This window comes from Amphiura filiformis, chromosome 12 (genome assembly GCF_039555335.1).
Source record: "Amphiura filiformis chromosome 12, Afil_fr2py, whole genome shotgun sequence".
NCBI lineage: Eukaryota > Metazoa > Echinodermata > Ophiuroidea > Amphilepidida > Amphiuridae > Amphiura > Amphiura filiformis.
In genome coordinates, this window is record NC_092639.1 from 34,635,225 (window position 1) to 34,657,458 (window position 22,234).

At 38.1% G+C, this 22,234-nt stretch overlaps 1 protein-coding gene across 1 annotated transcript in view; it reads left to right on the plus strand.

Annotated features, from left to right (window-relative positions):
* LOC140166776 (two pore channel protein 2-like) overlaps window positions 1-3,110 on the plus strand; it is an 88,096-nt gene extending 84,986 nt beyond the window's left edge. Inside the window, exon 25 of the mRNA XM_072190268.1 lies at window positions 2,480-3,110. Within this exon, the coding sequence (XP_072046369.1) occupies window positions 2,480-2,585 (106 nt within the window). The 3' untranslated portion in view covers window positions 2,586-3,110. The remainder of the gene's footprint in view (window positions 1-2,479) is intronic.
* The last annotated feature ends 19,124 nt before the right edge of the window (window positions 3,111-22,234 follow it).

Here is a 22,234-nt window from a genome sequence, read left to right on the forward strand (position 1 = left end):
TGCATTTTTTGAAGGTTTTTTTTTCTAAGATTTTTGCAAAGTTAATTTTGTATTATGTCATTTTCGAGTGTTCAAAAGTACACAGCATAAAATTGCAGTTGATTTACACAATTGAAGTACAAATATCAATTGTTTTATACCTAAACAATGCGAGTATCAAATCAAATAAATTAAATTTTCTTCCAAATGTGTCTCAGAAATTCATGATAAATAATGAATTTGCTGTTTCAGCTGACATGGAAGCGCTAAGAAAAACAAACGCGCGCTGTGGCTTTGAGACATAACTTTTTTTTAGCCAAAGCAACGGAAGTTATATTACAAGCGGCTAAACATTGCCATATTTTCTGTAGTTTTATTGCCCATATCAACAGAGAAATATGGAGTGGCAATGATTCAACTGACATTCCTCATGAAATAATCATGTAAATTAGACGATCTTTAGCTTGTTTTCATTGTTGAAAGGGAATTCTATCATGTTTCACCATTTTTTGATACACATCGGAATCTGTTTAAAGCGGTGTACATTCAGTTTAGCCTCAATAACTTTGTACATAAAAAAACCAAAAAAAACACGATGGCGTCGCCGGGACTTTGTACATAGTGTCTCTTTAATCCAGTACAAGGAAGCACCTTTAAGTGTGGTTAACCACAGTGATGTCAGTTGTCATGAATATGTGGTATTACTGACGTAGATTACATAAAGTTGGAAATGGGAACCAGGGAATTCATAGAATGTAATTTTTCAATACATGTATAGTCTCATACCCATATTTACACAAATTTGATGTGTTCTTAAAGTGGAAGTCCCACCAGAGCAGTTCTTCTAGGGTGAACCAAACCTGCCTGGTTAGCAAATGAATGTTATCTTTGAAATTGACAGGTGTTAATTGAAGCAATAACATTAAACATAGGCGTAGATCCCGGGGGGGATGGGGGGGATTTATCCCCCCCCAATATTGCCAGGGGGGGATGCTCCATACAATCATCCCCCCCCCCCCAATGTTGATGCCTGAATATAGGTTTCTGACCAAATTTATCTCATATTTGCCCATTTTAGCCCCAAAAGTGTAAATTTTCGCAAGCTTCAGCAGATTTATTCCACTTTTGCACCATATTTCATCAGTTTAGCTTCAAAATAGCAAAATTTTTCGCGCGCATTTGTAACATTAACTTATTCTGTCGCCAACAGGTGCTGGATTCACTATTCTTCAAAAAAAATGTTCATCACCATCCCCCCCAATGTCAAAAAGAAATCTACGCCACTGACATTAAAACATCAACCAGCACCTTCAATTAGCAAATTCAGAGATAATCTTGTCAATGATTAATTTGATAACCAAGCAGGTTTGGTTCACCCCAGAAGAACTGCTCTGGCAGGGCTTCCTCTTTAAAGGGACATTCATAGATTTGTCAATCCTGAACTATGTTATTCCCCACATTTGTCATTTGTTGGCACTTTTAGAGTATTTAGTATTATAGTAACTACATGTACCGTTGAGTGAATGTTCTTAGTCATCCAGTAGTTTTAACAGAGTTTCGGAAATAAATCTAAACACTGGAACTTACTTTTTGCAACTTTACTATGTTGCACCTGGATCCACCAGACTTCATCAGACAACTGACCAGCTGGACTGGTCATGTGATAGACGGCTATGTATCGTTTTGATGGCCCGGTCCCATGCATCACTAAACAAGAGAGGGGACTCCGCTTTATCTCATGCATGGGACTTGGCCATCAAGACGATACCTAGCCGTCTATCACATGACCAGTCCAGCAGGTCAGTTGCCTGATGAAGTCTGGTGGTTCCAGATGCAACGTAGCGAAGTTGCATAAAGTAAGTTCCAGTATTAGATTAATTTCCAAAACTCTACATGTACCCCTTACAATGAATAAGTTAGAGACTGTATTTTCTTTATGCCTGGGCATAAGGAACTCTGTGCAAATACAATACATGTAAGTGAGTTTGATAATTCAGGACAGAGTGCATTGTGGGAGAAATAACAGAATTGACAGGTCGTGTGATGAACTGTGACTCACTAGGAATTTGTGTGATTTCACTCGCCATTTACATCATTGGCAGTTCTAATCAGGCTCATCCAATACTTAGAGTTACATGCAAGGTGCTATAAAGACCTCTTAATGAAACACTGTGAGCTACAAGTTTTTTCACCCGGGTAACCTTTCCGAATATTACCCATAATGCACTCTGTCCTGATTATTGAACTCACTTATAGAGAAGGCTATCTCAAGATGGGTGTAACCTGTCACTTTCTTCTTATTTTGTTGAGATTTTCTGAAAATAAATGATTATTCTCAATTTATCAACCATTTTTAAGTGACTTCAGAAAATTGTACAGATTTTGTTGGTCCTTGACCAATCTCTGAGAGTCCCTTTAAATATTGGTGTCATGGTATTTATGTTTTTCGTTTGTTTTTGTTTCCTTAATTAATGTTGGACTTTGTCTTTGTATGATACAGAGGACAGCTTAAAGAGCCAACAGAACAAGAACTGAAGGACGAACTCAGAAAGCACCCACACATCCAACATCTTAGATTACAGCGACAAATTCAGCAACCGTCGTGATGGCAGTAACCAACATCTTGCCGGGGTCATAGGTCACAAGGTCATCACAGGAGACATTGCATGAGGTCAATTGAGCTGGGAGTTTCTTCCAAGCATTTAAATGTCACTTCAGGTGGGGATGTGTTGAAATGGTGCCGCCGTAGCATAGTTTGATGAATGATATTAAAATATCTTTACATACAGGGTGTCTCATAAAGCACTGTACTGTTAGACAATTTCATTCTTAAGTATAATGACCAAACCAAACAGACCTGAAAAGTTTGTTATAAAATAGCTATCACATATTTTTTAATGTTGAAAATTGACCCCTTCATTTTTTGATTTATGACAAAATAAAAATCACACCTAATTCGTAATCCCATTCTACATGTCAAAAAAACATATGTATTTAACAATTCATACTTAATGCTCAATGCTGGATACTTTAGGTACTAACATATCATTGATTGCTCTCATAATCTACCTAAATCAAGTAGATGTAGACTTGGATGATTACATTTTGATCAGGCGAAATCCATCTACCTGAAAAGTGTGCCAAAGAAATAGTGGAGAAGAGATTTTCTGTCACACAGAACTGTTCTTTTTTGAGACATCCTTTATATATTTTATTTCTCCAAAAGAAATATATTTATATATATAAATTTGTTTATCACTATTCTTTCATTATCAGCCAACATGCTTATTTAGGCTTTTTATAGCCTGGCTGGTACATTTTGTTTGAGCCTGGTCCCATCAGGACCCAAGCGTGTCTCCATACAGAGTGACCAATTATACAAACAAACCATAAACATGTGTAGGTGACAAAAATGGTGTTATTTTATTGTTTTAAGCATCAATTTGGGATGTCTTTCAAGAACTTTCTTCCACTTAGATTTTCGCAAGAATTTTCTTTCACTTAAAGTAGAATGTTCATCCAACTTTGCTATGGGTAACCATCATTGTTCAATACTAACAAGTTCCGTTAGGGCTCACCTGGGTTTAGAGTAATATTTGTTAAATTCTCTAGAAACAAAAAGGTGTGACTAGCAACAGTCAATACTGTAAAGATTCGCCTAATGGTGCTATGGCCCCTTGACATAAGTAGAATTTTAGGCACAATCTAAAAGTGCCCTCCTGTAAAATTCCCAAGGGCACAGAGCCTTAATTCTTGTTGGGATTTCAGATGAGGGAGCTCTCTATTTGTACCTGAAATTTACCTCAAGGCAAAAGAGCCCAATTAGGTGAATCTTTATGGTATAAAATGTTGAAATACTAAATGGAAGTCCCAAACTATGTGTTGATTTCTTGAAAATGTTTTGACTCACACATTGTGTTTTAAGTTGTGTAATTTAGCTGTTGATCTTATAAATATGATTGTGATCGATAAAGATGATACTTCAAGGAAGTAGTGTGATATCTGCAAATTACCTAGGTTAACATTGTTGATGTTTGCAAAAAGCAATCCTTTCCTTGAACATGTATCCTCAAAAGTATTGGTCCAATTTTAATTGGTATCATTAGGAGCCTTTGCTAGCATAATTGGGCAGTACTTTCTTGCATAGCTAAGATAGAGCTATACATGACATCATGAGCCACATTAGTTAAAGAAATCAACACATGTGCTGGTGCCAAAGAAATTAGACAAGAGAATTTGGATAATGTATGTGCTTCAGTTCATCTTCAGTTCGGTAGTGATGTAGGGTATGTTAGGTGCATATTTCGCTGGTTGCAGTATCAAATCCCACTTGTAAAGTTAATTGTGCAAAGTGTTATGTACACCATCAAGTTTGGTTTGTTGGCACGCTTTTGGCACAACTGAGAAAAAGCATTGACATCACTACTTAAACTTGAGGTGAACCAAAGTATAGTGTCATTTGTTCCACTATGGAACCGGCCATATTGGATTGTTACAAATGGAGGCCAAAATATGTTCCTCAAAGGCTGAAATTTTAAATATAGTTGGTATAATAATTATAAGAACTTTTTGCACATATAAAGCTAAGTATGCGTATTATAGACATACATGCAAGAATCAATATTTCGGAGGGCCACTTTTTTTCCTCCATGAGTGACACGCACATGGCAGAGGCTGAATTCTCTGGTCTAAATTCAGTGGTTGGTGCCGACTTTTGTTTGGACAGTCTATACATTTGCATACGGTGTGTAATGAAGAGGAGGGGTACATTTGGGGTACCTCATGAAAGGAGGATTGTAGCTGAAGGAGAAGACTTCCAGAGGTAATAATCAGAAATTATGAGAAAAAGGCGCATTTAAACTTCACTAGATTTGAATGAAGAGAATAAATTGCTTCGGCCAATCACATGCTAGCCTACTAAATGTGACGGTGAGATTGCAGCATGATCATGACACTCTTCAATTTTTGCTGCAGTTATTGTAGCGATTTTCCTCCAATAATTTTTGCTTTAAGATTATATAAATAGGGCATGGCAAATTATAAAGACATAATTCAAATGGTACTGAAACGAAACATGGTATCTTACCAATATTGCTCGGCTTGTGTAGGATCATGGACAATAGCGGTCTTCTGCACTGTAGCAGATTGATGCTGGTATCTTAAAAGAGAAAGCCCTGCCAGAGCAGTTCTTCTGGGGTGAACCAAACCTGCCTGGTTATCAAAATGAATCAGTGACAAGGTTATGTCTGAATTTGAGAGGTACTGATTGATGTTTTAATGTTATTTGCATCAATTAGCACCTGTCAAATTCAGAGATAACATTGTCACTGATTAATTTGATAACCAGGCAGGTTTGGTTCACCCCAGAAGAACTGCTCTGGTGGGGCTTCCTCTTAAGATCTGGACCCATTTTATGTATGTGAATAAAATCAAAGTAAAAATTGAATGGCCATTTTGGTTATAACTTGCCATAGCTCTATCCAGGCGGCGTAGGAAGCGCAACACGTGATGTACGAGGCTGGCGAAGATACAGGGCTGACAGCCCCATTCAAAATACACGGTTAGCAATTACAAATGGAAAATTAACATACTTGCAGTGGGGTACTTTGTAGAACCCCGACGGTTTTAGAGTAAGATAATTTTGCTTTGACACCACATAACAAATTTAGAATTGTTTGTGAAGATTTCATGATTATGTGTTAATCCAATGGCGACCTCAAAATTGGCGATATCGCTTCCATCACCGCCTGGCTCTATCCATTTTACCAGATGAAGCCCTCTGTTGTTCAATCACACTAACCCACGCAATTCATTGCAATCATTTTCTCACCAAGTTCTGTTGTAGCAAATTCTTTGAACTGATAAACTGTTCCTATGTGGCATTTTATAAATTGAAAGTTTACATAGCAAAGAGGTTAAATGCACTGAAGCAGTATTTCATCATAGCCTGGGAATGACTATGCATGCTGTGCCCAGAAATGAAGAATGTCGAGTTTTGTCTACCTGTGTTTGCAAAATGGATATACATGTACATGTATATATATTACTTTTTTTATATGCATGTGGGATTGATATAATGCAGCTCTGAAGTGATAGTAACAAAAAATTAATTCTAATTGATTTTTTGTTGCCTGCAAATGCAATGAACACTAAGGTCAAGTGGTTATGTTGTTGGGCGGGGATTGGAACATTTACCCCCTCCCCACTTCTTCCCCCTCCACTGAAATGAGTTGACCACTTGTACACGCTTCAATGGAGCATTGGTATTTTTTGACACCCATTTTTCCCCAGCTAACCCCTCGATTGCAAAAGTTGAATTACACCTGTGCTGCTGTGCTGACATAATTATGTCAATGAAACTTTAGGTTTTATGTAGTAGACCAATTTGATAGATATGCATATGAAATAATGATCTTTCAATTGTAGGCCTAATAAGAAGCCTGATATTTTCTAGGCTACATGATGCTGCTGATTTTATGGGCTGTTTGAGCCCCCAACATCCAGTGGCATAGCTGGGTTTTTTTAAGGGGGGGGCCAGTCCAGGCAACATAGTTCCCAAAACAAGCAAAAAACAAACAAAAAAAGTCATGCCTAATTTTAAAACAGCTCTACAAAATGCAAGGAGTGGGAGTGTTTGGTGGGGGGGGCTCATACACCACTGCCAACACCCCACCTCGGTCCACACACAAGAGGGGATCCACAGGTGTTAGTATTAAACCAAGTGTATAGAGTGCTCAGTATCATAACCAAGGTAAAGCATAGTACATCCAGAAGCATTTAACCCCTATTTCATTTCAATGAATGTGAAGAAATGCAGGAATTCAACAATTTACAAATTCCACCGGTATCCAACTCTTATCGTCAATGGTTACTAAATATTTTGTGTTAAAGAATAAATCTGTGTCTTAATCGGAGGTGATATTTTTAATCACCTTTGGCCACAATTATGGAAATTGTGATTGGTACTTTAATTTAGAATGATAAAAGCCATTATTATTATATAATAACATTCCTGACATGCTCTCAAGCATGGAAGTTTGTCTTGCTGCGAAACCAGGTCATAACATTGCGATTCCCACGGCATATAGCAGGAAGAAGAAGACATGTAACTGTTGCTACATGTATTCATACAATAGGATCTTAAACAGGCTCATCTCTTAATGTATGGTTCTTTGACCCCAGTATGCTTGCACACTCACAGAATGACCTTTAAGGGTATTGGATATATAAACTCATACCCCACAGTTTGAGGTCAATATTTTTGAGACTATTATTGAATGGAAGATTTTGGACTGTGACATAGGATATGAGACTAATTTGGTGGTATAATGTTTTGAGCATTGCAAAGATGTAAGTACAAGATATGACCATAGCTGCCTTTTGGCAAATATCATAATGTTACAAAATTAACAGCTTAATTATCCAAATTACTTGACATGTAGAATATAGCTAGTGGCATAACTGGAGGGAAGAGAGAAAAAGGAAATTCCCCCTGGGAGGCTGCTGGGGGACAGAGGTATTCCATGTACCTTGCTTTACCGCCCTCAAGACCCTTTTAAACGTCTTTTTCCATTCTGGTTTCCATTCTGGGGTTCTGGAGACCCCAATTTGAAGTTCCAGAGACTTTTGGTTAGTCTGAATATGTCGGACAACCCTATGGGCAGCTATTTGATATACCTTTGTACCTTTTAACCCATTTTTCAATGTACTCACATGACAAGCTATATAGCCCTCTACATATCCCATGTCTGTTGGTAATGGGAATAAAGTTTACTTTTTGTATTGATAGAATGAAAGTGCTGGCAACCTAACATACCTAACTTGATTAAAAGATGAAATCTTTGCATATCATTATTTAGTATTTTATGGAAAGTGGTTTAAAATTTCACATGTTTGAAATAACTTCGGTCTGTGAGAAATGACTATTAATGACTAGACGGAACTCGGTCAGTTTTTAAAACATTTTCAAATGTTTTAACTTGCAGATTGCAAAGTATGCTTGGTCATGAAATTTCCTGCCTTTTTTTTTGGAATAAAGGACTTTAGCCTTTTTGGATATGAATAGGTTGGTAGACCTATTTATCAAACAATGAAATTATCAGCGCTTGGTGATAAATGTAGTCTTGACAAAGAAATTAGAACTAAAGAGTACCGACTCACAATTGCCATGTGCGTATCGCTGTGGTAACTCCGCCATCGTGGTTTTTCTAAATGGATCCCCTAGCACCGCCACTGGTAATCGAAGTACATAGAAGTTGCAGCATCATGGTAGTGCCTTTCTGAAGCCAAATGATTCAGATGTATCTCAGTTTAATATGGTGGAATAATTATTATAAAGTGCAGTGCACTATAATTAATGACCAATGTTTATTTATGTATTTATTTTTTAAATCAGCATCAAGATTTGTAAATAAATTGGATGTTTTAATACTATTTCAGGCACATATTTTCATTTTTAATCTTGTCATTATACGAGGGGGTATCAAAAAGTTTTAGAAATCGTCCAGAAGTGAAAGAGCTATATCAATGAAATTTTGTCAGTGCAATCACTGGTCCTTATGTACACTATGGTGCAAAAATGGTCTCATAAGTATGTTTACTTTTTTTTACAGGCGGCGCTAGATGCTAATAACCTGCTGCCCCAGTTACTGCACATAAACTGCAAGATTGAGAAAATTGAGGCAAGCAGCGTTATTAAGATCCTACATTTGAAGGGTTGCAGTGCCTAGAAAATCTATGATGAAATGAAAGTTATCTTCGGTGTTGATTGTGATATTGTCACTGTTGCTTTTTGGAAAATGAATTTTTATTTCATCACAGATTTTTTGGGCACTGTAACCCTTAAAATGGAACTTAATCATGCTACATGCCTCAATTTTCTCCATTTTGCTGGTTATGCGGTTAGGCAGGTACTGACATCTAGCGCCTGTAAAAAAAGTAAACATTCTTATGAGACCATTTTTGCATCATAGTGTACATAAGGACCAGTGATTGCACTGACAAAATTTCATTGATATAGCTCTTTCACTTCTGGGCGATTTCTAAAACTTTTGATACCCCCCAGTATTAGTCTTCCTGGGGTAATTTGTTGCTTTGGATGGAAACATGAATTTTATACTTATTTTATAAATTTAAGTTTAATAATATCTCTGGCACATATTTTCATATCTTGTCTTATCTTGCCATGATATTAGACTTAATCACATGCTATTTAAGTTTAATTTAAAGAGTCATTTATTTGAAATGAATTCCAATATGTTGCCATAAGATATCATCATACCGTAGAATTCCGTCTAGAAGCATATGTGCCTCTAAACGAGGTTTTTTTTAACGAAAGATATGAAAGGCCAATACCCTTCTCAAAAACATTGCAATAGATTGGTCTTACAAATATACATGTTTGTACAGCCGCATTTATCAGTAATATAGTTGTTCAAACTCCAAATAACGTTTTTTGTTAAGAGTGTCTGCCTCTTGTCTCTTGTGTCAAAAAAACCTCGTTTAGAGGCATATATATGCTTGTAGACGGAATTTTACGGTATTACAACTCTTACAATCAATTTCAAGTTTAGCTCTCATTGCTAGTTACTCAGAGCAACTGTAATCAGCTATTCATTTATGCAAGTTTAGAATTGATTTGAGTGTAAGCACCCACTAGTAGTGGTGTAGTATGGGTCATTATATGGGGGGGCAGTAATTGTCTAGGTTGACTTCATATAAAACAACAAGCCCAAAGTTGACCATTTTCTTATGATTGCATGTACTGCAAATGTGCCGAATTTGGAAGGCTTAAAAATCGAGGCACAGACTCCCAAAGATGAAATTTATTTAAAGGGCAACCTTTGGGTCAAAATTTAGCTTCCCCTACTCCAACTTAAAATGGCTGCCACAGAAAATCCATAAGAGCTACAGACCTCAAACTTGCAGGTTTTTAATATTTTTACAGTTACAACATATGAGTAAAATATAAAGCAAATCTGAGGGGGTCAGGTGGGGGGGGCATCCTTGATATGATATGGAGTGACCCAAATGGGGTCATTTATAAGAAGCAAATTGTCAGTAAAAAAAAGCTTAGAAATCAGGGTGAAAATCAAAAGTATAATCCACTTCGTTTTTATTTCAGGGTTGAAATCCAATGCGATGGGCAGTACTGATGCAAGTTTTAAGCTTACTCGCATGATATGGCATGGAAATTGTTGCATTTTGGGTTACTTTTTCATTGAAAAATCACAGGGGAGGCATTTATTACAGGGGGCATTTATTCCAGACAATAAAGTCTGTCACTGAAATTACTGTTATGAATTTATCTTTGTAATAAAATGTAAATTTATAATGCTGTAATTTAAAAAATTACTATGATAATCAATCAAACTTGCATTTGTTATAATATATTTATTTTTAATATGAATAAAATAGAATATAATTATGAAGACATTTTTGTATGTTGTTTATTATAATACAAGTTATGTTAATTTGTACAATGTAAGCTGTCGGTCGGTGATGAAGATTTAACTTGGTTTAAATGTATGTTTTTGGGGTGTGTGCATGGGTGTTTGCCAGCAAACAAGGACACACACTCGCAATTCATATTTAAACTGTGGACCACTCTGCAATGGGGGACCATCCTCGTTTCAAGGAGGTCTGCAAACGACCGTAATTGCATGTCTAATGTATTTGCAAAATACATCCTCTATCATACGTCCGCAGTTGCTAGGTTAAATTCCATACACACAAAAATACACAAACAAAATGGTGGAAAACATCCTTGGTATGTTAATTGATTACAGATTCAGACGACCGCATTTGCATATAGTCCTAAACGGTGTCCGCGTTTAGAGGCGCTTACATGTGGGGGGGTGTATGTGGGGGTTGTGCAAATGCATCCGCATTCAAACTGTGGAAGTGTGCATATTATACACATACCAACTGTAGAGCCTGATCGCAACCGTGGAGCTCCACGGTTGAAGATTAAAAAACATTGTCTTTGAGTCATAGAGGGGTATACTATACTAATCACCTCCACAGTAAGTCGATTGTGTGCAGATGTGTGTGAAAACTCAGTGGTTAGAATGTGCGTGTATGAAACTCCATGGTTGGAAACTCGCACAAACTCTACCTTTGACAGTATTTCAGATATTGAAAAACTTTTGTTAGCAATATTAAATGCAGTGTTGCAAACATTTGTAGAAATGTGGATTCCAGGGATCATTTCACTAACTTGGTCATTTTTAGGCACCTCAATTTGAAAATACTTGTCAGTGGACATCGGTATAAGTGGCGTGTCTTGGGGGTGCTTTGGGGGCTGGAGCCCCGCACTTTACTAAAAATCATGTAAAATCAGCTGTTTTTTTATCCAAGCCCCCAGCATAACTCGGAAAGCCCCTCTGAGCCCCCGCAGAAACAGATCCTGGGCACGCCGATGGGTATATATAGGATTTTCATCAGGTGAAATGCCTGTGAAGTAATAGGGATGGGGTTCCTCCTTGGAAATTTTTTTTGATATTGAAGAGTTTGTTCAATTGTTAAAGGTTGTCTTATGTTAGAAACCCATTTTGTTAGAAGTCCATGAAGAAACATAAAGCAGTGAAACCTGAAAGTGCAATTCTGTGTACCCTAAGGTACAGAAACAAGGATATGTTATATCTTAAAGATGCTCCTTACCTTTCCGTTTATCCATGGATGAGGAAATGTTTATACATAAATGAGACGGAGACTTCTATCAGCTTTGTCCCATCAAGCAGGTGGTATCCCATCATGGATTATGACCTACTTACAGTTCAACAAATGGAAGATTTGATAAAAATTATCTTTATTATAATTTACTTTAAGTCCTGCAAATTTAGTTTGTCATTATTATGACCATATACAGGTTTTTTTACGAGCCGAAGGGGGGCAAGCCATTTTTGCCGAGCCGAGAGGGGAGCAGTGCGATTTTTGGCACACATTCATGGGGCGCTTTTAAATAAAACGCTCTAAAAACTTCGGAAAACAGCACGGGAACGCTTTAATATGCAAATTTTCCTGCTCGCTACGCTCGCAACATATATCTAGACCATATAAGGTTGGCATATGCAAGGGGTGGGGGGGGGCAAAGATTTTTGGCTGGCCGTTTGGAAATTTAACCCCGGTGGGCTCATAATTATTGCACAGCCCCTTATGAGTAGGAAGTCAAAAAAATGTTGGGACATGTTGCTGAAATTTCTACTATTGTGAACCATTTCATATTGTGGATATCGTTTCATTTAGACAGTTGAACACCTTCAAATCTATGATCTGATCCTATTCCTATTAAAGGGGCATCCCATCTTATCAATGTATGAACAGAAACATGGCCTTTTGAGCTCTCTGTCTATAATGACCAATTTGATAGAGGGAATGCTTAGGTTGCAAACCATATGTCTTTTTGGCTAGTGTCCCATGTTCAATCAGGAAACGTTAAATTGTCAAAATATTTCCGCTTTTGCTAAATCTCGACAATGTCTTTGTCCGTGGCTTCTGTATGTGACTATTTACAATAGAACGTGATGTGCCTGTCTGTAGAGGGCTGTGGCCTTGCAAAATTATTTGTTGGTTGTAGTGATTGGAAATTGGCAGGGAAAAATTATATGTAACTGGTTGTAACTAGCACTTGTTCAGTGTGTAGGGCAGTGGCGTAGCGTCATATCTGAAATTTAAAAAAATCCCATTGGAAAATGGCCGGAAAATGGCTTGTGCCCCCCCCCCAATCAGACCCGGTGCCCAATCGGATGACCCACGCTACGCCACTGGTGTAAGGGACCATGACAAGCCTTCTCTAACATTTACAAAATCCAACATCCTCTACTATTTGCCGCAAGTGGCTTGAAGACTGCTTTGTGGTCGAACGATTCGCGCGCATCCCCCTCAAGGAACTGCAACCAGTTATAGCTGTAACCAGTGGCATAAACTAGGTTGACTTTTTTGATTTTCGGGGGGGGGGGGGCAAACGGGGAAAACGGGACTCCTGTCCCTCCTAAAGTTACGTCCTGCCCCTCCTGCTCGTTATGACACTGGTACGGTTGGAAAGTTGCATAATTTTGTGGGATTTATAGAGTCCATCCCTAATTAGTGGATGGGCCCTTTATGTCCAGTCCTGGGTCAGCAGGGTGGGTGGTCGGGTGGTCAGTCACTTGTGGTGGTATGTGAGGGGAAAGACATCAAAATATTGTCTGATTGGCTGGCTGGAGGGCTGTCAGGTGGGTGGTTGGTAGGCAAACAGTTGGTTAGTATATGCATTCCAGTATATTATTGGATGGTTTAAATAAAAATTGAGAGGGAACAGGGGCAGGGTTCAATTTGCCTGCCCCATATCACTGGCGGCAGCTTGCAAGGCTGTCGGGAGGGTGCACGGGCATGCAGTTGGTTGAGGCAAAAGAGAGATAAAATTGCCTAATGTGCCGCATTGTCTAGCTGCACTAAAGATAGTGAAATACTTTCATGTTCACTACAAATTAAAAATGATCTGTAACTTGTATTATTTCATTGTCTATGTTCAGTTTACACCACGTTTCAATTCCATTTAATACAAATTTTCAACACAGACATTGCATGTGAAAAGTGGTTAAAATGAGGACCGCACATGATGCCTTGTATGCCCAAGTATGTCAGGGAGTGTAGTGCGTAGGTTGGGTGAAAAGCTATACTTAGGTAAAGTGGCATTCAGCCAAGAAGACCCTGCAAACTAACCAAACCGCAATTCATAGTTGATTTGTTCTCTTTTGTTGTATTTACCTTTTGTCAATTAAATTTGGAAGATGTGACAGAATGTTGATCATTTGTATAGATATAAAAATGATTTATGGAATGATGATACTAAAGGCTAATTATGGTTAGTTCCTGTCAATCTGGTGTATACATTGTCTGTACAAAGTGACTGATGTTGCAATGGTCAGGGGCCCAGTGGTAGCCTCATTGTTTGTTCCTTGGGAGGTAGCATAAATTAATGGGGTGCAGTAGCATAGTCATGTGGGGAAAGGGGCCAAGGCAACTTTTAAGGGAGGGGGGGGGGTAAAATTGACGACAATTGTCAAAAGGCCAAAAATCTTCAATATCAGGGCGGCTAGCTTCCCACATGGGATGGGTGGGGGTTAAATGTTCCTACCATTTGGCAGTGTGTAAAATTGAGCAAATATTTGAAACTAGTCCACAGGGCAAGTTGCTCCTAAAAGTAACCTGTCCGGCCTGAAAGTAACCCGTCCATAATATTTTATGTTTAACTTTAGTTTTGATGTACATGTATCAGTGCTTGGACCCTGTCTTAGTGTCTAGTTGTCCACTGTGGACAACACTGTGGACAACATTTTTAAGGTACCAAAATGACTTTACCGAAAATTATGTATGCCAAGCATGCACAAATTTGGCAATTTTAATGCTGAAAGATAAACATCACAAATTTTGTCAATTTTGTCATGGTATTTTGGCAGTTGGTACACCATTAGCCCACCACTTACCACCATTAGCCCACCATTTACGAAAATGGCACATCCAAAGACAAAGTATATAGCGTGTCTCTGATGTGCGGATGGACTCTATTTTACACACTGCATTTGTACCCATATCCCCCAAAGGGGGAATTTTATAAATGGAGGGGGTACAAGTCAGAGTGGGAGGTATTCAGCAAATACCCCATGCCATACCATAGCTGAATTGTGAAAACTGCACGTCTTTAGCTATTATACTTCCAGTAATCTTGCTGACCACTAGAGGGAGAGAAAAGGGGGCAAGGCAACCTTCCCCTATGGAAGACTTGACCTTAATCTTCCATACAAGTAGTATGATTCAAAATGAGGTTATCTGAATGGCTGACTCCATTTGAAATCTGAATCGAAGATCAAGGATAGGGGTGTATGGATTTCAAATGGAATAGCCCAATTTAGCTTTTGTTCTTAAAGGGCCATTCTGTTGTGTGATACCGCGATACTTCACAGCCTCATGGTTCAGCTATGGTGCGAGAACCTTAATTTAGGATATCTGTGAGTGAGACAGTTTTAGATTATGGTGAGCAAAAGATGGTGAAAAAAAAGATAAGACAGAAATAGACGTCACAGTAAAAAGTGGGCCATCTCATCATCTTCATTTCCTCTCGAGGGATTTTGTGATGACATTTGTTTAAAAATAGCTTCAGTTTCCTGGAAATCTTGCCTATCACTGGCTTGCAGAAGTTGGGTCCTTAGACGTGACATGTGCAGGTGACAAGTTTGTCAACCCTAAGGGGTGCTGTACAGCAGGAGATCATGTAATCATATGGGTGTGACTAGATCCAGGGGTGTACTGGGACCACCGGGCCGGGGGTTGGGCTTACAATTTCCTAATCGTCCCCCTGCCCTGACCTGCTTCTAAAATTCTCGCTATTAGCAATAAGAGGCGCGCCAGCGGTTTGCGATGTAATCGTGATGTATCATGGGAAAAGGTCGACATCCAAGTCCGCGCAATACGAATATTACCATGCTATTACATAGGAACACGTGACAATAAAGGTGTTACATGCGAATCGATACTCAATAATACTTAATAATGTGATTTGAAATGTGCGCAATTAATTTTTTCTCTATCGATTTGCGTGTAATACCGTTATATTGACAAACTAAAAATATTGTCACGTGTTCCTATGTAATAGCATGGTAATATTCAGATTGCGCTGGACTTGATGTCGACCTTTTCCCATGATACATCACGATTTTACCATGATACATCACGATTACATCGCAAACAGCTGGCGGCGCCCTTATTGCGAATAGCGAGAATTACTATACCAGGACAAAATGCTTGCAAAGCCCACAAGAAATTACTTAAATTGGGGAGGGTGCATGGGCATGCAGTTGGTTTAAAACCAGGCCAAATGAAGAAAATGTTGGTCAATTTTGTCCCGGTCTGGGGGGGGGAACTCACCCTCCTGCCCCTGATCAGTACGCCTCTGACTAGAATGGCTCAGTTCCGTAAATAGGAACACTGCATGAAGTATGAGTGAGCCAGCACATTTCTGACTGGTGTATATGTGTCAGAAGGGCGTCTTGGCAGTTTGATTGACAGTTGCTAGGCATTTTCAGTACACTAGTAATGCTTAGCCTAAAATTTACGTATGTTTGCACAACAATTTGCTTCAATATTGAAACAGAGTTACGTTTGCACAACAACTTGCTTCAATATTGAAGCAGACGTATTTGATTGACAGTTGCTGGGCATTTTCAGTACCAAATTTGATCTAAGATGGCAGATATCAAGTGCTATTAATTCGGACCCTTTCCAGCAAAAATAACAGCCTATATAGATATTAAAGTAAGCATGGGCATCGCCAGTGTTTTCCATATCATGTATCATGGCCAAAAATGAATTGCGATATAGGCGGTATCGCGATGTTGTTTAAGCTTCCTTAAGTTTCAAAACAACTTGCACAGAAAACTTGACCTTCTAAAAGCGCTCAATTTTGAGACTATCGCAATGAAATTACTTACGCTACAACATGAAAGTATGCTTTACACAAATTTTATTTCAGATTCTAACAAATTTACTTGGATACACAGTCAAATAAGTTAAGTTTTGCTTCAAAACATGCAATCCCACCATATGTAAGTCGCCATGTTGAATGTCACTTCGGGGTCATTTTCGGGGTCGTGCAATGCATTACTGGGAAATAATTTCAGTCGCTATATTGAATGCTATACATCATAGGCACATCGTTTAAAGCTTTAAAAAATATTGCATTGTGATTTCGAAAATAATATCCGGATATCATCGTATGGTACGATATCGTCCATATGGCTACTATATAGCCAACATGGGGTCATCGGTTTAAATATTTTGCTGCCATATTGAGCTAATACGTCAGCTACTTAGTTTTTTACAATATGTTAGTAATGGAAAGAAATGGCCAAATGTTAGTCATTTTTACAGAACAAAAAATATGCATCACCTCTTCCACAAGACATACCACCACATGCATGATTGCGCATTGAGTATTTGACTGACTTCATTTGCGCAAATGTGCGCCGGCTTATCCTATTATTAATAGAATATTATTACTACTCCAGAAATGTTTAGCGTCAGGGAGGATTGGTCAAATATGCACAGACTAAAAATAGTTAATATTTTTGTGGTGAAAAAAGTATAAATTTTGTGGTCGGAAGTTTAGACCCCAATTTTTATTTGGTTCAGAAATGATAACCTAGTTTTAAGAGTTATGCTTTTTCATTGAGTGTAAAATGTTTGAAGATTACATTGTTTAAGATATCAATTTTAATTTCAAAATGTCATTCGCCTAGCACCCGGCCAAGTACTTTAATATTAATGATGTTACATACATTATGTACTGCTACCCTTTCACTGAAGGTGTAGTATCATAGGAAGGATTTACCCCCTCATTCATGTGGTAGGCCAACAATAAATTGTGACAAATTTACTGAAATCCATGTCACAATTTTCATATTGCATAACTATTATGTGGACATTTCGAAGTAGAAGAAAACACAAGAAAGTAAGCTACAATGAAATAGTTTGGGGCAAAATTTTTTAAGTAAATTAGTTGTCATCAGGGGCTGATCCAGGTTTTGTTAAGGATGGCCACTCACAAAAACTTTTGTGGCTCGCTTGAATTTTACCATAAAATGCAAATCTATTGGCCATTTTGAGAGGAGCCCCTCAGAATCAGAAAATTTAGGATGGCACATCGATCATAATGTATCTGAGTAGGTTTTTATGTGCAAAGTAGTTACATATCTCTTTTCCTCTTTTTCCCTTTTTGTTTTTACAGGAGGGCTTTGCCGGCATGGTCATCATGCTTGCAGTTGTAAAAGTGTACATGAGGCGGCAAAAAACCCAGTTTTACGGGCCGGGCCGATCCACATTTATTTTGAATTTTGCCAAAATTGATTGATTTTGACTAAAATTGTTTGAAAACAAATCATCAAATTTTTGCCAAATTTTCAAGCTTTCAGTAATATTTTAGGGTCATTTTAGCCTCCAGAAAAAAAGTTTAATAATAAAAAAACCTGACTGACCACCAGCCCTACCGTAAAACAGTGTTTTTTTGTCACTTAAGGAGTATTTCATTATCCTAGCATCCTCTTTTTATGACGAAAAATTTCAGTTGATTCTGATTTTGTGTTTGCGAGTTTTGCATGATTATGTGTATTACCATGATTACAATGCTCCATAGACAATGTGTTGTGATTTCGTTCTGGTAAACCAGAACGAAATTCGAATTTCACAATATCTTTACTAAACAACTTAATCTGCAAGAAATTTTTTGTACATAAATATTATGTAGCCAGAGGTTTCCAGTGATATAAAAATCTCAACTTCTTTTTGAGAAAAGTGGGGGGATGATTCTGTGGATCACGAAATGCCCTTTTAGTTCTGAATTTATGGAAATTTTTTTTGTTTGTTCTGCCCATCAACTCATGGCCTAGCGTGACACTTTCACAAAGACAAAGTTGTTCATTACTTGGTATAAATACATATTCAATTCCATCAGAAATTAATGGACAATGTTGGCTAAAGTAAAAAATCGGTACGGGCGGGAAATGGGAACAAATGAATCCTTTTTCATTGGCCTTAAATGCAGAGTCAATGTTTCCTTTTGGATATAAGCCAACATGACATTAGGTACATATATAGTTCGTATTCAAAGTTCCATTCCATATAAGCCTAATTTGAGCTATAAATAGTCATGGAATGCGATATACAGTATAGAAACCGAGGGGTTCGAGGAAAAAGGCCCTAACTGTAATAGCTGCCCTAGGTACATTTTGAAACATTCTGTGGGAATTTCTGCAGTCTATATGTATACATGACACCTGGTAGCTATTGCAGATGGTGCATTCTGGTCCTAAAGCCTCAAAATGGTTCAGACTCAAAGCCATGTCTACATGTCTGTGTCTATAATTTCAAGGTTGATATTATGCATTGAGGCGTTGCATGATCAATAGAAAAGCGGGTATTTCCGGTTAAAATTCTTTTTCTTTTCAAGGGTTAAGCGAGTGCATGTAGGCCTAATGTCTGAATACTGCTTGGGAAAGTCTGTGACAACAATGTTCTATATATTCTTTTACTAGCTATTGGTATTTTTTTTTCACTTCAAGAGTACAATCGCATATCTTGGGGTAACACATGCACCATGAAATCAAAGTACCATGTGCAATCCGTACAAATTCCGCAAAAAACAAAAGCTGTTGGGGTGTATTTTGGTCTTTTTTGTGGACTTGTAATCAAAAAGAGTAGCATGATGTATCTATAGCTTGATAAACCTAACCCAACCCATGTTTTTTTTTGCTATCTGAAGGGAAAGAAGAAACAAAAAAGGAGAGAAGATGAATAAGAAGTCACTTGGTACCCCCAGGATTCAAACCTCTGACCCCTCGCATGCCACGCAGAAGATCACCGATCTGTAGCCACAGTGGTTATGCTGGCCTGCCCAGCGATTCCCTGGTTATATAATGACTTGGGCTGATTGCATCATGTGGAATGCATGCATGTGCAATAATTTTAATAGTGAGCTTTAGTGAGACTTGGGTGGGTTAGGGTTAAGGAGGCCTAAATCTAGGAAAAACATGTCAACTAACCCTAACCCAAATGACCAATATATGCACCAAGATATGCACCCAGACATGCAATACTGATATACTAGTCATAGGTTTCTGATGTTATAAAAATCTTTCTTTGGAGCAAGTGGGGGGATGAGGTTGTGGAACACAAAGTGCCCCTTTAAATAAAAGTGTAAGGCCTGTACATGAACTTGACACATCAAAAAAGTCTAGTTGTGACCAAAATCATACAAATTACAATAATTGTATTATTGTTATTATTTTTAATAACTCTTGTTATTTATCTAAAATATAAACAAAGCCTCCACAGTTGAGACATTATGATTATAGAGTTTCTCATGATAGGTGAAAAGTACAGTATCATTATTGTGGGTTTTTTATCAATATTATTTTCATAAGACTGCTGATGATCCTACAGGTGAACTCCCTGAACATGAAGACATAGGTAGGGACATAACCTTCTCAACGCGGGTGTCGACTGCAGACGACAAGTTTCAAATTTTCTTTAAAATTGCAAACATTTTAGAATTTTGCATTTTTATGACCATATTTGGAACCAGTACAACAAAGGGTAGACAAGGTACTGTTGGTCGGAGCAGCCAAAAAAGTATTGATTTTCATTATGTAAATCAATATGTTATTGAAAAATAACACTTTGACGTTTTGCAAAAGTTCATTCTACAAACCATATAGGCCTACTTTCAAACCTTGCTTGGTTTATCGTTGTTAATGAGTTATGTGCGTTTATGTAAGTGTTGCAGGTGTTTCAGCCCTCCAACAACATAACTCAAGAACCACATGACCTACAAAAGTATATCTGTGATATTTGAATTCTTCTACACACTGGCTATGAAATGAGCAAAAAACAAATTAAAGGATTCTTCTTTGCATACTCTTCCCACTTGAACCAATTCCTAATGACCAGGCTTTTTGACCTGGTTTTAGGTGCATCATCAGCAGATCGAGAAATGGATGTAGAAAGGGGCTACTTTCGGGGTTCGAATTCGGCTGTATCGCATAGCAGTTTGCTTCACATTTTGAAGTAACTGCTACCCAATTTTGCATTTGTATCTCTCTCTCTGTGTCAGGTGGCGCTGTGTAGCGCTGCTGTGGTCTTCACAAGAGTACGCCATCTCACTCGATCTGATGCCAAGTGCGTTGCACCTTGCATTCTCTGGTTAGAAACCAGCTTCACATCATTAGTCCAAGATGTTGGTGGGCGTCCTCTTCCTCGTTGCCTTCCATAGCCCCTTGCAAAATCTGTTTTTCTACACCTCCATGTTTCCTGACAATATGGCCAAAGTACTTCAGCTTTTTGTATAGCACTTTTTATAGCACTTTTGTATAGCACTTTTTATAGTTCTTTAGTATATGGAAGTATCCTGATTATGACGAATTAGCCAAAAACTGCTACGCAAAATTTTAAACGAATTCAAACCCTGGTTACGTTCTCAATTAGATTTGCTCACGGGCCACCGAAGGGCCAAATTCATTTCAAAAATCTGTGTTTGAGTGCCAAATACACCCTCTTTTGCAATGTTTACAGTACATTTAAGAGCTGCTCAAGGGCCAGTTTGGTTGGCAGCGGGTCGCCTATTGAGAACCCCTGATGATGAGGAGATGTCCAGAAGCAAGTCAACCTGTGAGTCCTGTCTGGTTATGGGGAGAGGATAATTCAGTATTCATGGTATTGTTACTTGTGCCAAATAAATGTTAATGTATTTTATTCTCTTGTCACCCAATCATCATGCGCAGACTATTACGGTGATAGGATATGGTGACTGGCCTGATTTGCTGAATAAGTTTTCGTCATTTTATTTGCATATGAATATTAATGAGCTTATTTGCAAATTTTGCCTACATTTAAATTAATCCACTCTCCAGCTTAAACGCAATCACCGATCAACTTCAAACTTGGTCTTGTGACAGTATTCTTTATATTTACCAATCTTTGTTGTGGGGGGCCACCTTAATTACGAACTGCGTAATTCTAGTTTGGACATCTTACATCTGCTGAGATATACCCAACGATGAAGCATTTTGATGATATTGGTATATGATGGCATAAAGGAAGAAATTATTACAGCAGGTCTAAATATCAGTTTGTGTCAAAAAGGCACAAATATCATGTTTTTTTATGGCTTACAGAAATTGAAAACAATTATAAAATGTAAACAGCTGTTGTCATGGTAATTGCAAATCTTTGAAAATATCTTAATTTGTGAAAAAATATGTATGGCGTTTCTACCAAGGGGTCATGATTGTGTGAGACACAAAAATGTTGTGAGAGGGCAAAAGAGGACAAAACACACAGTACTTAGGGGATGTTGTGATACCATGACCGGAGTAATTCAGCCCTGGAGGGTTAGATGAAGAATTTGGCACCCATGCTCAACGACAAGTTTGTTTAGATCAATCACCAAAAAACAACCTTTTATTTCTTATTAGGGTGCAAAATGGTTGCAGATGATGCAAAAGAATGTCACTTTGAGGATACTAGACGTCTTGAGTGGTCCATGTTCCGACATAGCTAGGCACGTTCCATATGTGTTGGTATTGTGATATGGGAGATGGTCTAGAAATTTTAAGGTACTGCTACCATGGCTATATAGTAGCATAGATAAGGGGAGGGGAAGTGAGTTTCAAGGGGGTGGGGGATTTCTTGAACAGAAAAGGCCTACAACTATCACAGTGGCCAG